This window comes from Cnephaeus nilssonii (assembly GCF_951640355.1).
Source record: "Cnephaeus nilssonii genome assembly, chromosome: 1".
Taxonomy (NCBI): domain Eukaryota; kingdom Metazoa; phylum Chordata; class Mammalia; order Chiroptera; family Vespertilionidae; genus Cnephaeus; species Cnephaeus nilssonii.
The window spans coordinates 80,190,032-80,215,207 of NC_137072.1; the positions used below are offsets into that span (position 1 = coordinate 80,190,032).

Sequence of the window (25,176 nt, forward strand, 5' to 3'; positions counted from 1 at the left end):
AGGGAGATGAGGTAGTTAAATGTCAGAGGGCTAGAGAGAAAGCAGAGCCTACCCACTGTGTGGGATGCAGGAGGGACGGCTGTCCAGCAATAAGCATACAGAGAAGTGGGGCTGAGCTGGACCCTACTCAAGGTTTCATTTTAATCATTGTTATTTCTGCTCTTTGTCAGAAATTAGTTGTGCTCAGTATGCAACATTTGATGAAGTTTACCATATCTTATGTAACATCAGGAAACAAAAACAAGAATAAGGTTTCTAAATGAAAAGAAATAATGGTGTTTGAAGTGCAGATTAAGAAGAAATAAAATGATTTCTTTATGGAAAATAAAACAGTTTTCCATTTCTTGCTTTTTAGAGTTAGAACTTCAACTATTAATTTTTGTTAACAGGCTGCTTTACTTTTTGGGTGAAAGAAATGTGTAGTTTAATTGCTTATTCACATGTATGTGTTTATGGGAAAAGCTGTTACATTTGTATATGATAACCGATAAAAAGTATAATCAGCATAATTGTCCCCTTTACAGCCATTAATCATGAATGTGTAATCACAAATACAAGTCCAACTGCATTTTTATTGTCAAGTACTCCATACATACCAGAAAACAGCATTAAGTGAATGAATTATTGATTATGCCTATTCTGAGTTTTCTAAAAAAGAGTTTTCTTTTCATTTGCAGTTTTAGTCATGAGAACAAACTTTCCTTATGTGCAAGGGCCTCACAAAAAAATTGTAACTGGGCATGAAGTCCGTTTCATATATTAGCTATTATCTGTTATTCATATTTTCTTTTTGGTTTTACCAAGAACAACTGGCTAGTACAGTTCCTTTTTCCCATCCTCCCTCCCTCACTAATTTTCTGTCTTAATATCATGAAATGTAGGTAGTAGTAAAGTATGAAGTCGGCACTTAAAGATGTGAACAGAACTTGAGCAAATATAAAGTGTCAAACAAAATTTGGGAAGAGTTAGATATTCTAAAAATTACCTACAGTTTAAGCTATTTTCCAAAATATGTCAATTAGAAAAACTCATTGAGGCATGCCATTTTTAATATAATATCCATTGTTTTTAAATAAAGTATATTATAAACTTCAAAAAATAATAATTATATGTTAGAAATGACACACCTCCATTCCCCAAAACATTTTACTTAACTTTCTTATTATTCAGCTCTGTAGTTTATAAAAGGGGGGGGGGGGGCTATTAAAGAGAGATAATTCTTGAGAAAGATAAGTTTATAAACAGAATTTCTGAAGAAATGTACTTTCATACATGCATAACATTCGCTGCTTCTTTATGACAATGGGGTATGAAAAGGGGAAAACTGAATAAGATCTGAAAGTTAGTATCAATCTGAGATAACTGGAAGGGGAGACATCCTTTACTCATGCCAATGGAAGCTGCTTACTGGTTGGTCAGTTCGGTTGATCCCAATCAGGAAGAGCAGTTCTGCTACAAAGAGGCTGATGCAGAGGTTCTTGTGGATGGTGTTACGGTCACTCTGGAGCCCGCGGAAAAAGCAAAATGTGAAGATGCAAATCAGGAGACAAACAAGGGACAGCAAAATTCCAACCCACGTGATCACATCCAGAAGAAGGTCATGGACCGCATCACTGTGCTGGAAAAACAACAGAAAAGCCGTAAGTTGCACTTATGCATAACTGATTGTAAAGAGTTATAAGGGCCTGAGGTATAATTTTAATAATTTACTATTCTCCACTTAGACAATGAATAAGACAATTGTTTGGGTTTTCTCATCCATAAGTAAAATATTTTATATTTCCTCTGAGGTATACATCAGTTTGGTAGTCAAGGATGTCAATAATGTTTACTACATGCATTTTCAGAATATAAATACTAGTTGAAACAAATCAACTTAAAGCTGGCCAAAGATTTTTTTAAAAAGCTTTTTGTTTTTTTAACCCATATCACTTTTTAGGCTCATTTTTTGACAACTCCTACTATGGAAATATTTTACTTCAAATTAAGCTATACACTTAACACAGTGGTATCTCAACTGAAATGCTTTTTTAATCACTGGGGGATTTTTACTAAAAATATAGTTCCTCTGTCCTACCTTCGTCCTATAAATACTTGATCAGAGTTTCCAAGGTTGAGTTAAAAAAAAGTATGCATTTTTATAATGATCCCCAGTTAATTCTGGTGAATGACCAACATATGTGTACCATCTATTTAGTGGAAGATCTAAAAGAATGAGGATATTCCGGGATTTAAATTCATATTGGATGGCTTAAGGAGATCAGGAAGTTTGATCCTTGAAGGGTTTTGCATGAATAGAGACCGTTATACACAGATGGAATATAAGCATTCAGAGTTACTATACCCGATAACAGCATCAGATAGATAGTAGTGCTAAGAAAAAGTAAAAGCTCATGAAAACTTCTGTATGAAACTGCATTTTCTTTCTCTATTAAAATAGTCTATAAATTCCATACCTATCATGTTCCTTGGTGTATCCACTATCTCATTTCTGTACTTGTTCTAAGGTTCAAACTCTGTGCTCAGTATGCAACATTTGGTGAAGTTTACCATATCTTATGTAACATCAGGAAACAAAAACAAGAATAAGGTTTCTAAATGAAAAGAAATAATGGTGTTTGAAATGCAGGTTAAGAAGAAATAAAATGATTTCTTTATGGAAAATAAAACAGTTTTCCATTTCTTGCTTTTTAGAGTTAGAACTTCAACTATTAATTCTACCCTATGGTTAAACCTTATTCTTTTTTTTGTTTCCAGATGTTACATAAGATATGGTAAACTTCACCAAATGTTGCATACTGAGCACAACCATAGGGTACAAATTAACTTCTATCCTATGGTAATTTGCCTCCACTAGAAACCACTTCTGTAAAGCTTTAGAATTTTAGTGGGTCAAAACATCAGTGTACCGAGATGTTGGAGCATAGGTGAGAAATGAATGATCTATGACTGTCAATTCCTCTTTTCTTTTTAGGTTTCTTGAAAAGCCTTAAAAGACTTAACTTTCACCAGCAGGGCAATGAATAAACAAATAATAGTTAATTTATAGAATGATAGTCTAAAGAGTAGTAGGAAATCAATGTTCTGGATATATATAGTCACACACACGGATACTTCTCAAACACCTAATATTACATATTTTTAAATGAAACATGATCTGTGCAGCATGATACTACTATCTATGTAAAATATCAAAATACATCAATGGCATTTATTTTTATAGATATATGCCTCAATACTAAAAGTATAACACACGCATGGGAGATATTTTAGTAGAAAGCAAAAAGATGTGTTTCTAATTGACACCTTTTTCAACTGTGTAATCATAAAAAAACAGATTTTTGATTTAGAATGGAAAATACTTCATTTTGTTGTCTTCCACAATGTCACTTTCCCCCTAAGTAAATATCCAGGTTTTTCATTTTTACTTGTTTTTATTCAAACATCACACTTTTATGTTTTATACAAACTTCATATAAGGTTATTCTGAATGTGAAAATTCTTTTTACAACCAAGGTACTGTGCTGTAACCTGAATCATAGCACTTCTCATATTGCCAGATAAGACTTCACAGTTGTTATTTGATAAAAAAAGAAAAAAGAAGAAAAGAAAACTCTGCTAGAACACTGTCAATGAAACAGTTTTGAAATATTCCTGCATAACTCTAGATACATTTCTCGGAAGGAGCTCAAATCATGAAAGAAAACCACATGAAATTTTGCTTTAACTGTATTGTTCTCCAGGGGATACCACTAAAGTAGTGTTGGGTCTCTGATAGCTTAAATTACTCTTACTGTTTGAGAGCGGAGAGTGGTCCATGCTACCTGGTTCCCTGAACAGAGGCCTATTTGCTCTCTACTTTGACTCAAAGGAAAGATGCTGTGACTGAGTATCAAGCACCAACCTTCAGCACAGCAGTCTTCCATAATGGGGAAAATGGCAGGTATAATACATTCTCAAATGTATTCTAAAGACCAAAAATACTTACAGGGGGGAAAAAAAGAATAAAGAAAGAAAAAGGAACCCAAAACTCCTGCTTTTCTCTGGGTAGCTGCATTATTAGAAATGTATTTACTTTACTCAGTGCCTTTATAGGTCCTTCAAAACCCTCATGAAGTTATTAATAGAAGAATGCCAGATGCCAAAACATTGTACAAAAAGTACATAGCACTCAAAGAAAACAAAACAGTCTAGTGATGTTTTGATATGAATTAAACTTTCAGATATGACTGTCTAGCTCAGAAAACATCACTACCAACACCTTGTGTATACTATACTGGGATAGCAGCATTCTGAATGCAACCCACAACTAGAATGTTATTAGTAACAGAAAGGGACAGAACAATGGAGGTGAAATGCCGATGATAAGAGCTGTTAATATAGCCTTTTTCATAATAGTCTGGCATACTAGAACTTCCAGGGGGCCAATCCATGAAAAGAAACACATCCCCTTCAAAAGGATGGCCATTTGAATAAAACTCGTGGGTATAATTTTAACAATGTGACATGGATAAAATACTGTTTTCCTATTTCCAAGGTTCCATGTTTGTGAGCACTATGCAACTCAATTCCCTATTACAGGAACTGTATACCACTATGTGCCTTGATATATTTTAATCTTATACCTTATTAATATACCTCACCACCCAGTGCTGGGCTTAACACATAAAAAATGCTTTAAAAATATTTGGGTTTGAATGTTTATCATAATACCACTCAGACCAAGTTGCCTTAGAGCTAAATCCTCTATGTCAGTATAGCTTTAGCATCTATTTAATCTCAAATGTTTAAAAAGGTATGAAAGATTTTATGTCCAAACTGAGCTCCTAATCTTATCCTGTTTCACCACTCTCCACTTTTCCAAATCTGCTCTTCCCTGTTTTCCCCATTTCAATAAACAGCAATTTCATTCTTTACAGTGTTCTGGCCAAAAACTTAGGAGTCACATTGATTCCTCTCTTTCACACACTACGTTCAGTCCATCAGAAGATCTTATAGGTCCTGCCTTCTGATTCTGACAGCTTCTCATCACCTCAGCTGCACCTGAAAATTAGTTTGAGCCACCAGATGTTTTTTAATAGCCTCTTAATTGATCTCCTTACTTTAACCTTCATATCTCCCCCTTCTACATTCACCAGAACGGAGAGATTTTTAAAAATATATGTCAGAGATATGACTCATTACTGAAATCATCCAATGTCTCCATCCATCTCAATAAAAACAAAAACCAAAATCTTTACAAAGGTCTGCAACATACTATGACATCTGTACCCCTGTGCCTAGTTTCCCATGTTCCCCTTTATTCAGTTCATTCTACCCCAGTTGGCCTACACTGTTCTTTGAATATGTCAAACACATTCTAGCCAGAGTCTTTTGCACTTGGTGTGCCCTGGGCCTAGAATGTTCTTTCAAAAGGTATCTGCATGGTTTACTTGCTACCTTCCTCCAGTTCTTCATTCAAAGGTCACCTTCTCACAGAGGGTTTTCCTGATTCACTCTATCTAAAATTGCAAACAACTGCTCTGCATTCTGATTCTCTCCATTAGTTTTCCTGAACTATTTTTTCTCCTTAGCACTTGCCTAAAGTATATATATTTATTGATATTTCTTGTTTATTGTCTGTGCCCTCCACTAGAAATATACTCTAAGAGAAAAGTTGTTTTATTGCCTGTGATTACCAATGTATCCCCAGCCCCTACAAAAAAAATGTCTACCTTAAAGTAGATAAATAATGTGCTGACTGAAAAAATGAGTATCTCTTTAACTATCCTCCTCTTCCATAATGGATTTAGATTATACACTAAAAGTTGCATCATGCTGCCCATTGTACAGTTTTGGGGACACCTGGTTCTTCAAGCACTTGCTCGAAAAATGTGAGTAAAAGTTAAAGAAAATTAGAGTTGAAGAATGAGAAGGTTGTTACAATACTATCTTCATATATGTTGAAATGTCAAGGTATCAAACAATTATGACAATAAAGGTAAAACTATTTATGGAAGCAAGAGGACTGTAGAGTAAGTCTTAGCATCTATACACATGAATTTAACTTTGTCACTCCAAGTTTGCAATTTTTACCTTTAACAAACTGCTTATGGCTTTGACTATCAGAAGCCTCAAACACATAGAGATAAAATAACTGAGGCTTCATGTTACTGTGATAAATATACCTTTAAGTACATTTAATGAAAATAAGACCAAATTCATGGAATAGGAAAATGTGTTTTTTGCCTCATGATTTACAAATAATTCAATGAGAGTTCACCAGACTTTTTGTGGAAATCTGAATGTTACTAACATTATTGTCCAAAAATCAAGTCAGTAAACAATATGGAAAATGGTATTTGAAATAGTTTTCATTTTAATTGCATAAGTGTTTCCAGATGGGACACAAACTATATGCATTAATTTTGGACGCCTCTGGATGGTTTATTCTTTTTTAAAAAAATACTTTTAGAAAGTTGCACTATCCAGACACTGATAGAATTATCATCCTATAATAATTATTAACTCTGGGTGAGTAATGATTAAGAACCTGTTTTACTTTCTGCATAATAATATATTATTTTAATGTTGAGTCAAATTTGTTAAAGCACAATAATATGAATTTTAATTTGCCTCTTAAACATATCTTTTTCTGAAATATTTGTACTATAGCTAAAATGAGTGTTGTTGTTTTTTCCTTTTTTTGCGAACGTATAAACACTTGCTTTGCTACTACTGTATCAAATAAGCATTAAGTCATTGGTTTGATTTGTGAATTTCATTGAAGCCAGTAAGGTTAGGAAAGGCCTATTTTCTGAAAAATGTGACATGAACTCTGTGAAATAAGTTCCTAGCATTGCTCTGCATCTTGGGAACCATGTCATCAGACACAAAGGTCACCCTGCAAATGCTTGGAAAAATAAAGGGCTCAATGGTCAGAGGAAATTTGGATTTACTTGTCAGAACAGGATAAAGGTCAAAGTTGAGTAACAGTAAGAAGAACAATATGACTGCATTTCTTATAATTCTTACAGTAAATTAACCAAAAGAATTCAGCAACAATTTTCAAATTTGTGTCAAATTGAGGGGGGGAAAAAGCAATCTAAATATTTTCAGGCTTTAATTGCTAAAGGAGAAATACTGGCAAAGTAAGATCACATAAAACCATTCATATCCAGTTGTCCTCTGGATTTAATAAAAGGTATTGAGCAAATCTCTTTGACATCAGAAGCATAGCATAGCATGCCCTAAGTTATTGAGATTTTTCTTGCTTTGAATTTTTTTAAATTTATTTTTCTTGTTGACACTATTACAGATGTCCCCATTTTCCACCCTCTTTGCCTACTTCCTGCCAGCCCCCACCCATCTCCCCTGGCCTTCACCACTGTTGTCTGTGACCATGGACTATGCATATATGCCCTTTGGCTAATCTCTTTACCTTCTTTTATCCAGCCCCTCCCACACCACTTCATTCTGATATCCCTCAGGCTGCTCCAGTGCTCCATGCCTATGGTTCTATTTTATTCATCAGTTTATTTTTGGTTTGAATTTTTAAAAAATTAAACTCTCACCAAATTTAGTGAACCAGCTCTGCAGTATCCATAATGAAGGAAACAGAAAAGGAAAGAGTAGAAAATGTGGGAATTTACTATCTTACAACAGCTGAGAATTAAATGCAGATATAGGTGGGAGAAAAAGATAGATTAAAGTTGACAAAACAAAAAACGATCACTCAGAAATTTCTAAAGGAAATGATCAAGCAGTAAATAAGAAAAAGATTATAGGAATATCTTGAGTCTTACTTTTAAAGTATCTGGGGTGAGGGCAAGAAATGAAGCTATGCAGATAGAAAATTCCATTCTTAGCATTTCTAAGGTGAATACAGTGATGATGAGGAGGAGGATTTTCAAAATGTCATATTCTATTAGGAATGCTGATTTATTTAATTAGGGTACTCACTTAATCCTATAAAACACTATGATATGGTACTATTATTATCTCCCATTTGCAGATGAAAAAACAGAAGCACGGAGAATAAGTAATTTACCCAAGATCATTCAACTAGTATGCCGTAGAGATAGAATTAGTGATAGGGTGACCAACTGTCAGGTTTGCTCAGAATATCTTAGTTTTAGCAGTAAATTTTGCATCCTAGGAAAGCCCTCTCCATGACATGAAAAAAATCTCAGAAATCAGAGATGGGTACAGACGTTTAAAAGAAAAGTACAAATCCATATGACAGCCTAAAAATAGAAACTGGAAGCAACACTATTTTTAGTGTCAAATAGATGTAGTATCAATTATCCACCTTCCCTAGAGATGGCTGCTGATTTCCCCCCAGGCTATTGATGTTGGCAATCATGGATCATTCTTGTTGCACCACACAGTTGTGATCCTGAGTTCCTCTTTGATTTTGGATTAACTGTTGGGTTTTGTATCAAGACTGTATTGCTTGAATTTCTAACACTGTGATATTGTAATCCTCTTTTTCTAATAGCTTGATATAACTGAGAATGACTAAAATACAATAACATGATAATACTGGAAAAAGAAGTGGAAACATGTTTTATTTTAAAGATTCATGGAAGGACATATAAAACTGGGTTATCGAGGTAGCCAAAACAGAGCAATGCTGACAACATGCAGAAATGATTTCGGGACCTGGCATGACAGAGAAGGTTGTGTGACTGTGCACACAGAGGCTGAATCTCACAAGTCTAGGATGAGACAGGCAAGTTTTTGTGAAATCAAAAGTTTTCTTTTTGTTGTTGTTGTTCTTTTGTGTGTGTTTTTAAATCTTCCCCCCAAAGACACCAATGCTCAGTTGAAATTAATGGTTGTGGGAAAACCTTGAGTAGACCACAAGAATAAACATGCACTATTATTGTCTTGTTCCCTTGATTTTTCTATGCATCTGAGTAAAGTTACTTTTTTTCTGATCCAGAGGATGCATCTAAAATGTCCTGTGGGTAAACAAAAGGGGAAAATTTGATAACCAATATTTTGGCTCCTTATAATGTGAGCTGATTTCTGTCAGATCTTACCAAAGATCATGCTTTCTAAAGTATATCAAGTGATACGTTGAATCATAGCAACGGAATAATGTTTTCCTTAGTTCTTATGTACTTTAATGTGAAAAATGGAATTTCAAAGCAAAATGTTGTGAAGACCTTGGTCAGCTATAAAGTAGACTTTGCCCATCTATCTGCATATTCAACAGATAGTGCAAATGTAAATTTTGGAAAGTTCCATTCAGCCTATAATCCCTTTTACATAAGAAAATGAACAGTTCATACCTACTCAGTGTCCTTTTTATCTTATAGACAAGGCTGCCAAAAATGGATGTGATTTGCTTACTTGTGATAATGAGGTTTAATAACTGAAATTCTGGGGTTACTTTTCAGTTTCTACAAAATGTGAAGAAGTATTTAACAGGCTTCCTAACTTTCTAGAAATGGAAGAAGACATTCTCCTGAGACATGCACCTCCAAGATTGCTATCATTGTCTAGTCATAGGAAAATGTTAAAATATTGGCCTTCTATAAAATCATAGTTTCAAAGTATGAGGCGAGAAGAATTTCTTGCTCTAATCTTAAAATATATGACAGGTGAAAATGAAGAAACAGATTACAGTAGAATAAATTTATATGATGTTTCTCTAAAACTGTGTGATGAGCTCTATAAGGAACCTGGAAAAAGGTGAATTGATTCTATAAGGAACCTGGAAAAAGGTGAATTGATTCTACTTGAGATGCATGAAGTTCTGTGTAGGACAAAAACTCATAAACAGAAAAGCATGACTTATTTTTGGGATTTAAGACTGTTTCTATAATGTAGCACCAGAAAAAAAAAACACAAAAAAAAACAACAGTCAAGTTAAATAGGACTTTCTCATTTCTTTATTAAAACTGTAACTTATTTGAAATTCAATATAGACTTCATAATGCAAAATTACCTCAGTGCTTTTAAAACCATTATCTCTGACAGTATTTTACCTTATGTTGACATCCAATATGCTTGGAAGTGTTTAAAGATGATGAACATGTTGGATATTGACAGCCTATATGATGATTCACAAATGCAAATGAATTGACTGACAAACAGCTGGTTTACCAGAGCAAGCCTATAGATACAGAGTGGATGGCCATTTTTGGAGAGCTGGAAATTCATTCCTACAAGCCTGATACTAGGAATTGTCACTGCTAAGTAGTAATAATTACTTAATGCATATTAAATACACTTTTGATCTGGTAGTGCTATTTCCCAGTTGGCTCTCTAAAAAGTTGATCACCCTAACTGGAGGCCAAATACTCCATGCTCTAAACAACTTCACTAACGGTGAAGAGGACCATAGATCCTCTTCTATTTTACCTGTTGTGACCCAATTATACTAAGCTTCTTAGAACTGGACAGAGCTAGGCTTTCATAGGTAAAAATTTTCTTCACTATCCTTTGAGTACAGAAATTAAAACCAGTGGTTTTATTAAAACAACATTTACTAGGGACCATTCAGCAAACTTGCTGATTCTCACACAAAATGGGTAATGTCTCCTGATACTAGTTTGGTAGGTTGATTTTAAGAATATTCATTTGATGCTTAATTTGTGTCAGGTACTGAATAAAATATAATGTAGATATAAATATACACACACACGTACACAAGCATGTGCACACACCCATCCCATTTTTACTCCATATTCCATTTTCCTCGCTAAAGCAATTTCAGGCAAAAGAAAGAGAAAGTAATTACTAGGTTTTCATTTTTCCATTCTCTTGAATAAACTTATTACATTTTAAACAGAGTGGAAATCTTCCAGATAAAAACCATGGGAACTATTATGTCATAGGCCTAAAAACAATAGGTAGGGGCCAAGATTAAATTTTAAAAATTAACACCTTAAAATTTCCACAGTTCCATGAATTGGACTTTTAAATTATCAAATAACCAACCATAGAAGGTCTTTAAATAACAATGCTTACACTGTAAGGATACACAAAGGAAATTGGCAGTCCCCTGAATTGTTTATAACAACATAAGAAAAGTGGTTTAGTTCAGCCATATTTTTGTTCAAATGCTTTTAAAATATTATTTATATAGGTTGACCTTATTGTCTGCTTAGAATGTTATATAAATAACTTTTGGGAAATCTAGCCTAATCCCTCTAGAGTCCAGTAGTTCTCCCATTTTATCACTTTATTTACTAGACACAGTGGAATGAGACAGGCCAGGAAAAAAACAAAAACAAGCACTGAATACTATCACTGTTTAAAAATAAAAGGCAAAATTTTGTGACCTGGAACAAATAGAGCTAGTAAACACATCAACTTAGTAACAATTTAGTTCTTACTAAAAACAGTATAAGCATTTGAGGATATTTTTAGAACATTAGGATGGAAAAGGTTTTAATACTGGCTTCATTTGATTGATTGGTTGATTATATTTTCTTAAGCCTGGGTAAACTGGATGAGTAGAGCCATTATGGTTAAAATAATAAAAAAAATTTTTTTAGTTGTTAGTTAATGCTAAAAGTCATCTCACTAATTAAGAAGCAACCCGGCTAATTAAAAAGATTGCTTCATATTGACTAATGATTGTACTTAAAATCGAATTTAGTGGTTTTGACATTGTGGGAATTTATAATATCTATGTAACCAACATTTTGAAGAGTTCCAAAGTTATATGTCGTTATGATAATATTTTGCTTTAAATCCATTATTTGACAATTTCATTGTAAGAAAAAAAGTCTTGCTCTGAAAAATAAGGCAAAACACTAGCCTAAACTTCTCTCTTTCAGAAAAGTCTTACCTTGATTCAGGTTGATAAATGATTATTTATTAGTAAAAACTCAATTAAATATTTTGACCTTGACAGTTAACTTTTCCTCAACCCCTACTAGGATCAGGAGCTCAAGGGCCTTGAGGAAGCAAATATGTGAATTTAAAAAATCACATTTTTTAAAAAAGTGTATAATTTTAATATAATTTTGTTATTCAATTCCTAAAATAATCATGAGATAATGTTAGAAAATATTTAATAGTGTCATCTCAAAATTAATGGGAAGAGGAGTTCAGATAATTTACCTAAGAATAAGAGGAATCCATCCTGATCCTCAATGTCCTGATTTGTTATTCTTATTCTGACTACCTACCATTCAGATTATAAACTGGGCAAATAAATCATGATGACAATATCTATTGTGATTTGAATTAAATGCATTAGTGTAAGTAGACATTAAAAAAATTATATTCAGCCCTGACCGGGTGGCTCGATAAGTTCTCCCTCACATCAATTTCTCTCTCTCTTTCTATTCCTCTCTCTCTAAAAACAATAAAACCATATCCTAAGGTGAGGATTTAAAAAATAAAATAAAATATCCATTCCCATTATTACTGGAAGGGCCCTTCTGAGGATTGAAGTCCTCACCTAATCTCCATTTTTTAGAATCTCCATAAACTGGATTACCTCTTTTTTAAAAATAAAATATAAAATTTGCTGAAAAATATATGATGAAACCATAAAAATCCAACCTTATTTCATGTACTTCAACCCTGTCATTCTCATTTGCTTAAGCAGTTCTATCACTTCATCTGGAGATCCTTCCCTGACCCTCCAGGTCAAGGCTATTTCCCACGTATTCCCACATTATCCTCTGCTACAATAAGACATTTCTCACAAGATACTGATTTTGCTGATTACTTACCTATATTACTAATTATATACTTGAGCTTTGCCTGTCACAAAGATGGTACTCAACTACTAAGGAACAAATAAAGAATGGAGGATGAAGCATAGTACTTTTTTTAAACTGAGATTACTAAAACAAAGTTTGCAGATATGTTTCCACAAGTACTTCTTAAATACAAAAATTTCAGGGTTCCTATAGAATGTAAATTTAACCAAGTTATCAAACTTAGTAATTCCCATTAGGGACCTCCTGATGCCATGCTAGGCATATTTAACAATTTGCTGAACAACAGACAAATAAACCTGTAGATGATGCCCAATAATGGAAAGGTGTTTGTTTGTTTTTTAAATCTTCACTCAAGGATATTTTTCTATTGATTTTTAGAGAGAGTGGAAGAGAGAGGAAAAGACAGAAATATTGATGTGAGAGAATCACATCGATTGGTTGCCTCCTGCACACACCCTGACCAAGGCCCAGACTGGGGAGGAGCCTGCAACCGAGGTACATGTCCTTGACTGGAATTGAACCCGGGACCCTTTGGAAAGGTTTTTAAATATCATAAATACTATTTCAGTTTAGTATAAAATCACATTACCTAAGTATCTGTAATGATTATTTTTCTGTCTAAAAGAAAAGACAATTAGGTGTTTCCTTAGACAACAGAAGTAGAGGGAGCTAAGAAGTTATTAACCAGCTGCATTGCCACCGTGGAGTAGAAGCATCTCTTTCCTTTTTTGATCTGCCTACATTGACCTCGCTATAATATCTCTCTCAGTACCACATTCAAAAATCAGTCTAAACACTTTTCTGCCTTGATTCACTGAATCCCTGGGGCTAGGTTTGTGGGGTGTTGTAATCTGAAATTTTATAAAGGATGGAAAAGGAAAGAGTCTTTGAGAAAGTGATAATGGAGCAAAGACTTGAAGGAGACAAGAAAGTTGGCCCTGTGATTCTTTGCAGGGTAGGAGGAGGGAGACTTTCAGTTCTAACTACAACACCCTGATATGTTTATGGCAAGATGATGAGGCTGGTGTGGCTAAAGCCAAGTGAGCAAAGGGAGGAATAGTAGGAAAAGAAGTCAAGAGATGATAATGCAGCCGGGTTTTGGATTCTGCTCTTATTGAGGTAAGAAGTCCTTCAGATTGGATCAAAGGTACAAACTACCTGGTTTGCATTTTAAAGGGGTTATAAAATTGCTTTTGAGAATGAATCAGAGAAGTGACACAGTCTGACTCACATTTTAAGAGGATCCTTCTGGCCATTATGCTGAGAATACACTTAAGGGGACAAGGAAGAAAAAAAGGACAACTAAGGGGCTGAACTAAAAAATAGAGAAGTGATAGTGGCTGAAACCTAGGTGGTAGTGATGAAAATACTGAGAACTTGTCAGATGCTGGATCTGGCAGGATACACTCCCAGGACTAGGTGTGAGTATGAATGGGGGAAAAATAGAATATTTGGTTTGGGGCCAAGGTACGTGGAAGCACAACAGTAAGAAAGAAAGGAATCAGAGGAAAGAATCCCAAAAGTGTAGTTCTAGAATTGTGAAACTTACTAGAAGTCTGGGTGGACATAGCAAGCCAGCAATTGAATCTATGAGTCTGGAGTTAAGAAATGGAGATAGAAATCTGGGAATCATGAGATGATGTTTAGAGCCATATGACTAGACTACATCTAGAATTACACCTCAGACCAGAGCAACTAGGAGAGGTCATGGAGATGAAAAGGAACAGCAAAGGAAGCTAAGAAAGACCAGTTGCTGAAGAAGGTAAGAAACAAGAGAGAATGGTGTACCCGAGGCAAAGGAGAGAAAATGTGGCAAGAATGTGGTAAATGCAAATTGTCCATAAGTTACCTCACTAAATGCATCCAACTCATCCTTTGGAGCAGCGTACTTTTTTGAAGAGCTGTCTCTGAGCAGGCCTGCCTTAGATAGATGATCCTCCTCTGTGTCCCCACATCACAGTGTTGACCTCAATTATAATATTTATCACAGTTACGACTGCAGATTCACTTCTCTGCATGAGTTCTTTAAGGGCCAGAAGCTTTCCTGTAATGTGGAATTTAGAAATATCTCTGGGAGACGAGAGGGGGAATTTATGTGTATTGAGAACCTACTGTGTAGTAGGCAACTTGTCAATACCTTTACTCAGGTATTTAAAAAATGTTAATCAAAGAATGAAGGAAGTACTGAATGAACAGTAGAGATCACATAGATGATAGATAAAGACAAATCAGTACACAGGCAGAGCCCTGGAGTGAAGACCCATGATTGGGGAACCACAGTTTACTAACAATAACTATCAAGATTACTCAGCTAACTCTTCTCGCTCCTTTTCCAAGATTGTCAACCAAATTCTCCAATATGATTTTGTTTCTGTTACAGATCTACCTGCAGAGTTAGAGGGTGACAATTGCAAACATAAATAACTGTCCCATTTGGCTACTGTGTTTCTCACTCTGCCTGAGTAAATGAGTGGTTTGGTTTAGACATTATTCTAATGAAGGTTTGGTCAGTGTGTAACTTTCTGCGTATGATCTGCTTGCATTCTGCTTTTCAAATGTCAAAATGAAGTTGTGAAATCAAAATGGGACTGACTTAGAGTATGTGATACAAGAAATCCAGGACATACATACTGTGTGACTGACTACTAAAGGAAAATATTGATTTCCATTTATTATATCTCTTGTTGACACAATAACGGTCACAGTCGGGATTCTTGTATAATAGATGACTGGCTAGATGTTGTCATGCTATGAACTGAGCAAAATGATATTTTGTTGTTATTTCAAATGTGATCCATTTTTTTTCTGAGTTTCAATTTATTCCCTAAGCTGAGAAATAGAATCCCAGAGCCATACTAACACATTCCAAGTTTAAATCTAACATTTGGTAGTGCAGGCAAATTGCTAAGCTAGATCAATTTGTGATGCCCTGAGAAAATGTGCTTGCAGTTGTTTAAAGACCAAAATTTGAACTGTGCTGACATAGCTAAGGCAATTTACTCTTAAGGTGTAACTGGGCTTGCATTTGATCTCCCTCTGGGATACTTGTACCATCTTTAAATTCAACAGTGTCAAAGAAAATTTGGGATGAAACTATTCGGATCAATGACAACAGGTAGATAAACCTTTGCTACAGCTTTCCCTTTTTAAAATATGCTAGACAGCCATGCTTCCTCTATATTTATTGACACCAGGGAGATGAGAAGAAAATTCACAAGTATATAATTTCTTGTTAGCAACTCATCTATCAATCTCTATAACCACGTTAATCAGCACTTTGTATTTTTATGTCCTACATATACCTAAAATCTAAATCCTCTCCACATCCACCAGGACAGCCAGAGCTGTGCTGGGAAAAGACCAATGCAGCCAAGTTAGTGATGTTCCCAACTTTGGAAACTACCAATCATATGGATTCTTCTTTAGAATGGTGTCTCCTTGAATGGACAAAACCCATCACATTGTGTTAGAACTGCTAAGCTCTTTGCATTACTATGCATTGTGCATTGTGCTTAATGGCTGCTTTCCCAAGAGTCATTCTAACAGAATTTAAACCCACACATAGCTCCTTAGTCTTCAACACACCGGATCCCAGTTCCTAATCTCACCACACTGGCTTTTGGTCCTGGGGTCCTACCTTGCCCTGTTAATGAGGTCTGACATTTATTCATACAATATAAAAGCAGGGGACACTAAAGGAAATTTTATAAGCAAACTTTGATTTTAGGAACTACGTTGATGGTAAAAAAAAAAAAAAAAAAAGAGTTATTCGAATCATCTGGGAGGATATGGGTTGAACAGCAGAGTTCCTGAATAGAAAGAATCACTATGGAAGTGGAAAAACTCTAAAGTGAGCAGTGAGACTGATCCGTAGAGTTAAGACTTTTTACAGCTAGTGTCCTGATTGTAAGCTTTTTTATTTTCTGGCATATCTCTTACCTTAACTTCCACATGTGCCATCAGTACCGCAAAATTGGTTAGGTGGTTACAAGAGCATGTAGTATGTGTCTTATTTGTTGTCAGGAGACGGCAGCCTTGAGTTGACCAATAACCCGTCATTGTGCGCTTGGAATAGCTCCAAAATGAACAGTTGGGGTTGAAATTTTCCTCGGACTGCTACAGGGTAAAAATAAAATCAATAAAACCAATAACTATTTTATGATCACATAAATTAGGTAGACATTCTCTTTACATCAACACAACTTCATACTCTGTTACAATTCTTGTGGGGATGTCTGCCAGTGTTTTCCTATGAAGCGGAACTCAGCAATTCTAAGCAAATTTGTTGTTATCTATCCCCCTGACTAGGGGTGAGTTTACTTTTCCAAAAATATATATTTAAGGAATACTAATACCAGTATTTCAGAATCACATCAATTAATTTCAAAGTAAAGTATACTGCAGAGTAAAACAACAACAACAAACTGTTCTAATGAACTTCCAAAAGACGGGTGGTTTTTAGAAATCTTTGTTAAATTTACAATGCAATCGTAGTATAACCAAACTATATCTACACACAAAGATATAATTACTTATAGTAGCATGTTTTATCATAAGCAATTTACATATTCAAGAAATATTCTTCTTTCTTATTTCAGAAAAAAGATACCACTATCATATAATAGACTTTGAATTGCTACATATCAAATAATAATAAACATTAAAAAATTAATATACTTTGTATTCTATATTTGCTATAACAAATATAGATAATGTGGACAACTAAACTTAAGAAGCCATTTTCTTACCTTAATATGTTTAACAGTGAATACCACAGGATCAGCCAAATAAACCTTATTACTGAATTCTTTGTTTATTGCTGCTGTAATGACGGGTGAATTGACAATGACAGAATGATTGGTGGACATAGCTTCTGTTCCCAACTTCATGCTGGCATTCTCCGTGGACAAATAAGGACCCAAGTTGTTATATAAAACAAAGGCCACTCTGATCTCTCCTAAAATAAATGCAAATGTGAAGTATAAATTGGGGAGAAACTCTGATTACTTTCTGTGCATTCTACTTACATTAGATAGTTCTAATTAGATTGTAATAAAGTCTGTATAATATATACTCACAACATCTTAAGAATTCATTTTAACCAAAGTGCCACGTCATTCATTGGGAAAGGAAAATAAAAAAGATGCTGAAAGAACTGCATATAAGTGTTAAAAGAAATGAACCTCAATCCCTATCTCACACCATACTCAAACATTAATTCAAGATGGATCACAGACATAAACATGAAAAGTCAAATATGAAGCTTTCAGAACAAAATGTAGAATATCTTTCTAATCTTGGGGAAGGCAAACATGACTTGGTTAGGACCCCAAAAACACTAATCATAAAGGGAAAAAATGGTAAATTGATTTTTGTCAAAATTAAAATTTTATGTCTATCAAAATATAGCATTAAGAAAATGAATAGGCAAGCCACAGACCAGAAAAAATATCTATGACTCATGAATACATAAAGCATGTCTGCTAATCAACAGCGAAAGAATAAATGCCACACTAAAATGGCAAACTATAAACAGAAACTTGAGAAAAAATAATATATAATAGGCTAAGAGATATGAAAAATTATCAACATCATTATTAATGAGGGAAATAATTAAAATCACATCGAGATACCATTTCATACCTACTAGCATCTCTAAAATGAAAAAGACTGTCCACACTAATGTGGATAAGGATGGGGAACAATTGGAACTCTTGTATGATGCACTCTGCTGGAAGAAGTATAAAGTCGTGCAACTATTTAGAAAAATGTTTGGCAGTTTTTTTTATAAATATATATTTACCCTTCATAGGTAAGCAAAAACATAAATTCACAAAACAAACATGCAGAAGAATGTTGATAGCATCTTTATTCATAATAGCACCAAACTGGAAACAACTAAAAACCTATCAAAAGGAGAATAAATTATAGTACATTAACATAATGGAATATACTATGCATCAATAAAGAACAAACTACTGACACATGGAGCATCATGACTGAATCCCAAAAATACTGAGTTAGAGAATACAGACAGGAAAGAGTCCACACTGTATGACTCAGTTATATAAAATCTCAGAACAGGCAACAGTTGTCTATACAAATAGTAATGAAAAGAAAATAGTTTCATCAGGTGGGGCAGGAGCTGAGCAGAACGGAAAGAGGCACCAGGGAATTTTCTGGGTAATAGAAGAGATTCGTATCTTATATTATATTTCAGAGGATAAGTACAACGGTCAAATTCATCTAGCTAAACACTTAAGGTTATGTGAATTATATTATATGTAAATTACATCTCAATTGCAATAAAAATAAATACAAAGATTCAAATTTTTTATCTGTTTTAAAATTCAATTATGTTCTATTAAGGTCACTGTTTCCATATATCCTTCCACCTTATTTTTCCCGTATGACAATCTCTAATTTTTTCCCTATGACAATCCTCTGTAAGAGTAACCATCTTTTAACTTTTTGCCCCATATTTCCTTTCTTAAAAAAAGTCAAGTCTTCTATTATGAACTCATATCGGGCCAACAAGAGACAGACATTGCCCTGACTACTAAGGTTATTAAGAAAAGGAAATATTATAATTTATGACAACTTGACTGAATCTTGAGGGTATTATGCTAAGTGAAATAAGTGAAACAGAGAAGGAATACTGTATGACCTTACTTATATGCAAAATCTTAGGATAAAAACAACTCATAGAACTGAAGGGTGGTTCCCAGCGGTGGGTGGTGGGGAAGAGAATAGAAGGGTAGGTAAAGGGAAGCAAAAGGTACGGTATGGTGACTGTGGTTAATAATACTGTATTGCCTATTTTGGAAGTTGCTAAGAGTAAATTTTAAAAGTTCTCAAAAAAAAAACACCAAAAACACACAAACCAAAGTGTAACTGTGTGTTGATAGATGTTAACAAGATTTATTGTACTGTTCGTTTTGCAATATATACAAATATCAAATCATTACGTTGTACACCTAAAACTAGTATAATGTTATATGTCAATTATATCTCAATAAAAATAAAGAATTAAACTAGACCGCCTGGATTACAGAGTGCACTCTAAAGACAGGTGTGAAGTGGGGCACATGAGGCAGGAAGGAAGTGGATCAGGTAACACGTGATAGGGTTGGTTAAGTCATTTGATTTCATTCTAAATACAACTGGCAACATTTATGCTTCGGGAAGAACCTCTGTCAACAGGATTTATGTTTGGGAGCAAGAGTAAAAGAGGGAAACCAGTTAGGAAGCTAATACAGGAATCTGATTTTGTTTTATATGAGATCTTATTGCTGCCTCAAATTTCACATTGTCAAATTAGCAACATAATAAAGATTTATAACTTCAGTCTTATAAGATTTCCAACACTTAAAAAAAATTTTGTTTGGCTGACAACAAATATAATTTGTTTTTTGACATTATTTAATAGGCTATTTAAAAAACAAAACAAAGTTATTCATCCTTCAATCTGAAACCTTAGCTTTGAGTTAGTCACTATAACTTGAAGTTGTCTTACTATCACTAACAGGTTAAAGGTTCTCAATTCCTTGGCCAAAATAAGTTTTTAAATTAATATTAGGGAGGCTTGAGATATACTTTCTTTATGAGATTACTTATTTAATTTTAATCAAATTAAAATTATTCAGTGAACTTATCCCAGTTCGCTAAACTGACCTCTTTTACCAGTTCCATTCCCCAAAAGCACCTCCTCACAGGAAATTTTTGTGAAAGAAAAACATAGACACACCCCCAAAATAAGTGAATAAGGAAAAAACATATAATTTTAAAATTATAAGTAAAATTTTCATTACAAGTTTTAGAAAGCCAATCTGACAAGTCAATAACAGTTACTCCTTTCAAGGAAAAAAAGTTATCTGGATTTGTTGTTCATTAATTTCCCTCATATTCAACTTTCTAACATTTTATTGCTACTGAAAAGTAACAAAACACTTTCCAAATCTGAGAATTTTGTAGAACACATATAATTTCTCTATTGTTGGTGCAGGTGACAGAAAGAGAAGGAAGAGCAGGAGAATGAGTACAGTGGATGAGAGGAGACAGACAGCAGATGAGTAGGAGATCAGGTTTTGAACGGCACATTTAAAATTCCAAGCCAAGAAGCAATGCATTGTTAAGTTTAATTCTGTCAAGCTTAACAAGTAGACTCTAACCTACCATTTCGTCCATTTTGCTTTAAAGTATTTGCAGAAAGCTGGATGGTGCTTCCATGACCCATGGATTCTGGAAATTTTAAGTCTTCCAAGTTTCCTTCTGTGCTCAGCCTTGCAACTTCCAACTCTGTCAATGGCAAAGAGATATCAGCGCTTATTGAGAAATACTGCAAAGCTGAGGTAATTTTCTAGGTCACTGAAAAAGTCCTGAAATCAAAATACTGGAATTAATGTTCTATTTGTCATGCTTTACAGTAGTTCAATCTTTTATTTAGAAAGTATGATTTTATAATCAAAGCAAATAAACAGTGAATATCAGGTAAATACGAATACATTTGTATCAGTTATAAAGTAAAAATAGAATGAAAATTCCAGCTCAAATCCTTATACGTGGTCATTGACTTAAAGTTTATTTTAAAAATATTATCTTTATTTTATGAATTAGATATAAATACCTTTAAAATCTAGAGCTGCACTATTATATCAATATTGATCTATATTTAAATCTAATAAGTTTGAAACAGCTTTATCAATTTTTCTGAAATAAAACTGTCAGGTACATCCTTATACGCAATAAAAATAGATTTATACTCCTATGAGCCAATAACACAGTTATCAGAAATTATTTTAACCCTTAATTTAATGAATGATTTCTTTACAGTATGTAATTCAGAGACATTCCTATTATGACTGAAGTAGTCCATAAGCCCTGTCTTAGGAAGATAAAATTTTAAATAGTATGATACAGACATGTATGTACATATAAACAAATATACATTAAAAAAAAATTAAATGAACCTCACCGTAAGTGATCCCATGCTAATATACCCAATACTGGAATGTCCAAAGGAGGATCACATACATAATTATGCGGGCCCTTTAAGCCAATGACAGGTGATATCCTTTTAATGACAGAAAAAGAACAGAGTACTATTCATAATATCTAGGCCACCATAGATACTTTCTTTTCCCTCTTCTGCTGTCCAAGGGTCTCTGGCCCTTCTGTACAACAAAGGCCACTTACGGATATTGTCTGTGTTCTCCCTGACGATGTCAGTCTTCAAAAGGTTATCAGCCAGCACAAAAGCACTTTCCTCCACGGTGTCAAGCAACATGGTGGCTGCACGGAGCTGATCGCTGGTAGTCAGGTCTCTCCACGCATTCAAGGCTTGTGGCTGAAGGAGGTTGTTAACTGTCTCGACCATTGCCTGCAAGAGGATGAACACAATGACAGAGGTCTCCAGTGAACCCGCGGGGCTGTCAGAGATCCAGGCGTACATGTTGCCCGGCAAGCAAGGATCAGAGGTGTGCACGAGTTCAGCATTGTCCCAGCCTCCCCTGTGACATGCCGCAGCAGGAGTGTCCATTATTTTGTTCTGTAAAACCCGAGCTGAGGCTTTGCAAGGCAAGAGGAAAACCTGCCTTTGTTTTGAAGGGACGACAGGCACAGCCATGCTTATTTCTTAGAATCGACAGCAAGGCTTCAATAAGACTCGAAATTATTTGGCTGGTGAACTGTTGGCAAGTGATTTAAACCAACACCTGTATCACATCACCCACAGAAAATATATATTTTTTCTATACATCACCATAAAACTAGATGCTGAACACAATAGAAATCAAAAGGATGCCCATAGATAGGCCAGTAAAAGAATGTGTTGCCTACAGGTTGAGGCTCCACTGAGCAAATCAATTTTTTTTTTTTTCTTAGCCAGCTGGTAAAATGTCAGAATGGGAAAAATATCAAAGTATACATACTCCCAGGGGCTTTGGCTGTGTTATGTGTGGAGAGAAACCTTCACACTGTTTACTGTTGGGCAGGGGAATCAACAGTGGGAACTTGCTACGTATGGCCCTCAGGTGTTTTTCCTTAAAAAAAGCAGCAGTAGGTACACTCACACATAGAGATAAAGCACCACATTTCACATGGCTTTATCCAAAAGAATCGCCTCTGTAGTTATAACTTGAATATTTCCTGCGGTTAGCTTTATGCTCTAGGTTACAAAGAAAAAACAGTTCTCCCAGTCAGATCTTCTTAAGGTTTCATTCAAACGCAGAGGATTGCAAAATAGAAAAATACAACATCTGAAGTTTGAAAGTGATCTTCCCTGAGCCCTTTGATTATGAAATACCCATCTTCTCCAGAAATAAAAGTTGAATAAACATCCAACACAAGCACTTTCTAGGCAGCACCCGGAGCTTTAAAACAGGACTCCCATTATTGCCACGTTAGGAGAGGGGCTGGGAGAGATTGGAGAAACAGACACGCATGCACTGCAGTGTGTTCTGCTGGCTGGGGTTTTCATAGTCAGCAAGGAACAACTGTTAAAAACTCAGCTTCATAATGAAACACCTTGGCTGCCAATTAACACCAGCTTCAAAAACTCATTTGCCTTTTGATAAAAGTGGCCTTTTTTGATATTCTTCCCAGCTATTCCAAGTTCTGGCCAAAAACCTATTTCACTAGACTTTTATGTAATAGTCCTACTTGAGTACTTTGTATCATTTAAAAAAAAAAAATCTCTCATGAGTCTAAGGAAGGGGAATTTTCACCTAGTGTGCTTAGCTCTGTCATTCGTTCTGAGTTTAAAACACGACCTGGAAGCCAGACAAAAGCATCTCTGGATCACAACAAAATGACCTGCTTTTCAGCAAGTTCTCTGACACCAACAGGATATGCCGAAAGGTGGTGCCAGATAGAACAGAAACAGATAAAAAGTAGTCCAGTATTTTCTAAAGCCAAATAGAGAACACCACTCTGTAGTGCAAGGAAGTATTCTCTCTGGGATTGGATGATCCTCTGAATTCATTAGAAATGCACTGAAAATCCCACATGCAACAGGAATTATTCCTGTTCTTTCAGGAGCGGCCATTTTAACATTAGCCAATAATCCTACATTGATTCATTTTAACCTCACCCCAGGGAATATTTCTCTGAAGATAATAATATTTCTATTCTGGCCTTTATTACTTTTCATTTTTTAAGTTAAAAAATTAAAGAAAAAAAATAAGAACAAGAAACAACTCTGATCAACTCAGAGAACGGGAAAGTATAGCAACATATGTATTACTAGTAAATAGTTTATAATGTGTGTTCAAAAGGCGTGAACAAACTAACCTGTTTTTTGCTAGTGATACCCCTCAAGTAAGTAAATCTTAATGATAACATTATAATTAATAACATTTTTGTTTAAGCTTTCCAACGATTGCTCTCATGTCCCGGTTACCAATTTAATGAAGGCCAATTAAATAGTCACAACTCATCCTATATAATAAAGAGGTAATATGAAAATTGACCCTCACACCCTCACACAAGATGGTCACCCCCATGTTGTCAAAGATGGCCACCACAAGATGGCCAGCAGAGGAGAGTAATTGTGGGCGATCAGGCCAGCAGGGGAGGGCAGTTAGGGGCGACCAGGTCAACAGGGAAAGGCAGTTGAGGGTGACCAGGCCAGCAGGGGAGGGCAGTTAGGGGCGACCAGGTCAGCAGGGAAGGGGATTTGGTGGAAACCATGCCTGTAGGGGAGGAAAGTTGGGGGCGACCAGGTTGGCAGGGGAGGGCACTTGGGGGGGGGGGAACCAGGCCAGCAGGGGAGGGCAGTTGGGGACCAGGCCTGCAGGGGAGGGGAATTGGGGGTGACCAGGCCGGCAGGGGAGGGGAATTGGGGGTGACCGGGCTGGAAGGGGAGCAGTTAGGCGTCGATCAGGCTGGCAGGCAGAAGCGGTTAGGGGCAATCAGGCAGGCAGGTGAACGGTTGGGAGCCAACAGTCCTGGATTGTGAGAGGGATGTCTGACTGCCAGCAGTCGGACATCCCCCGAGGGGTCCCAGATTGGAGAGGGTGCAGGCTGGGCTGAGGGACACCCCCCCCCCTCAGTGCACGAATTTAGTGCACCTGGCCTCTAGTCAATGATAAAAGGATATCTATATTTTGTTTTCCTATACATTTACAGTATACATTTATACATTTTTATGCACAAATGATGATCTCTGATCATAAAACATTTTGTCAAACTAGTCATTTACATAGCTTTTATAAGGTCAACACCATCTCTTTAAAAACAGGTTAATTTTAATTTTATTTGGTTACAAAGAAATGAGTCTAACTATACATAAAACCAAGTTGAATGGGAAATGTTCAAGAAATTTAAATTGAGGTACTAGGACATCATTTTAATGTTCAACAACTCTCACTGATTTCTCTTTGCTGCTATAAATATTTTTCTGACCTAAAATTTAAATTCTAAATTTGGAAGAAAATAAGATCAGTCCAGAATTTATCTTAAAGAAATGTATATTCTCAATGTGTTGATCTGAGGGGAAAAAATC

At 35.2% G+C, this 25,176-nt stretch overlaps 1 protein-coding gene across 9 annotated transcripts in view; it reads right to left on the bottom strand.

Moving 5' to 3' along the window:
- ADGRL3 (adhesion G protein-coupled receptor L3) overlaps positions 1–25,176 on the bottom strand; it is a 761,705-nt gene that overhangs the window by 84,533 nt on the left and 651,996 nt on the right. For all 9 annotated transcript variants that reach the window (XM_079770921.1, XM_079770928.1, XM_079770927.1 and 6 more), the window contains 5 exons: positions 21,870–22,053; positions 20,850–20,972; positions 17,423–17,631; positions 16,614–16,790; positions 1,409–1,618 (listed from right to left, as the gene is read on the bottom strand). In XM_079770921.1, the coding sequence (XP_079627047.1) occupies positions 1,409–1,618; positions 16,614–16,790; positions 17,423–17,631; positions 20,850–20,972; positions 21,870–22,053 (903 nt within the window). The remainder of the gene's footprint in view (positions 1–1,408; positions 1,619–16,613; positions 16,791–17,422; positions 17,632–20,849; positions 20,973–21,869; positions 22,054–25,176) is intronic.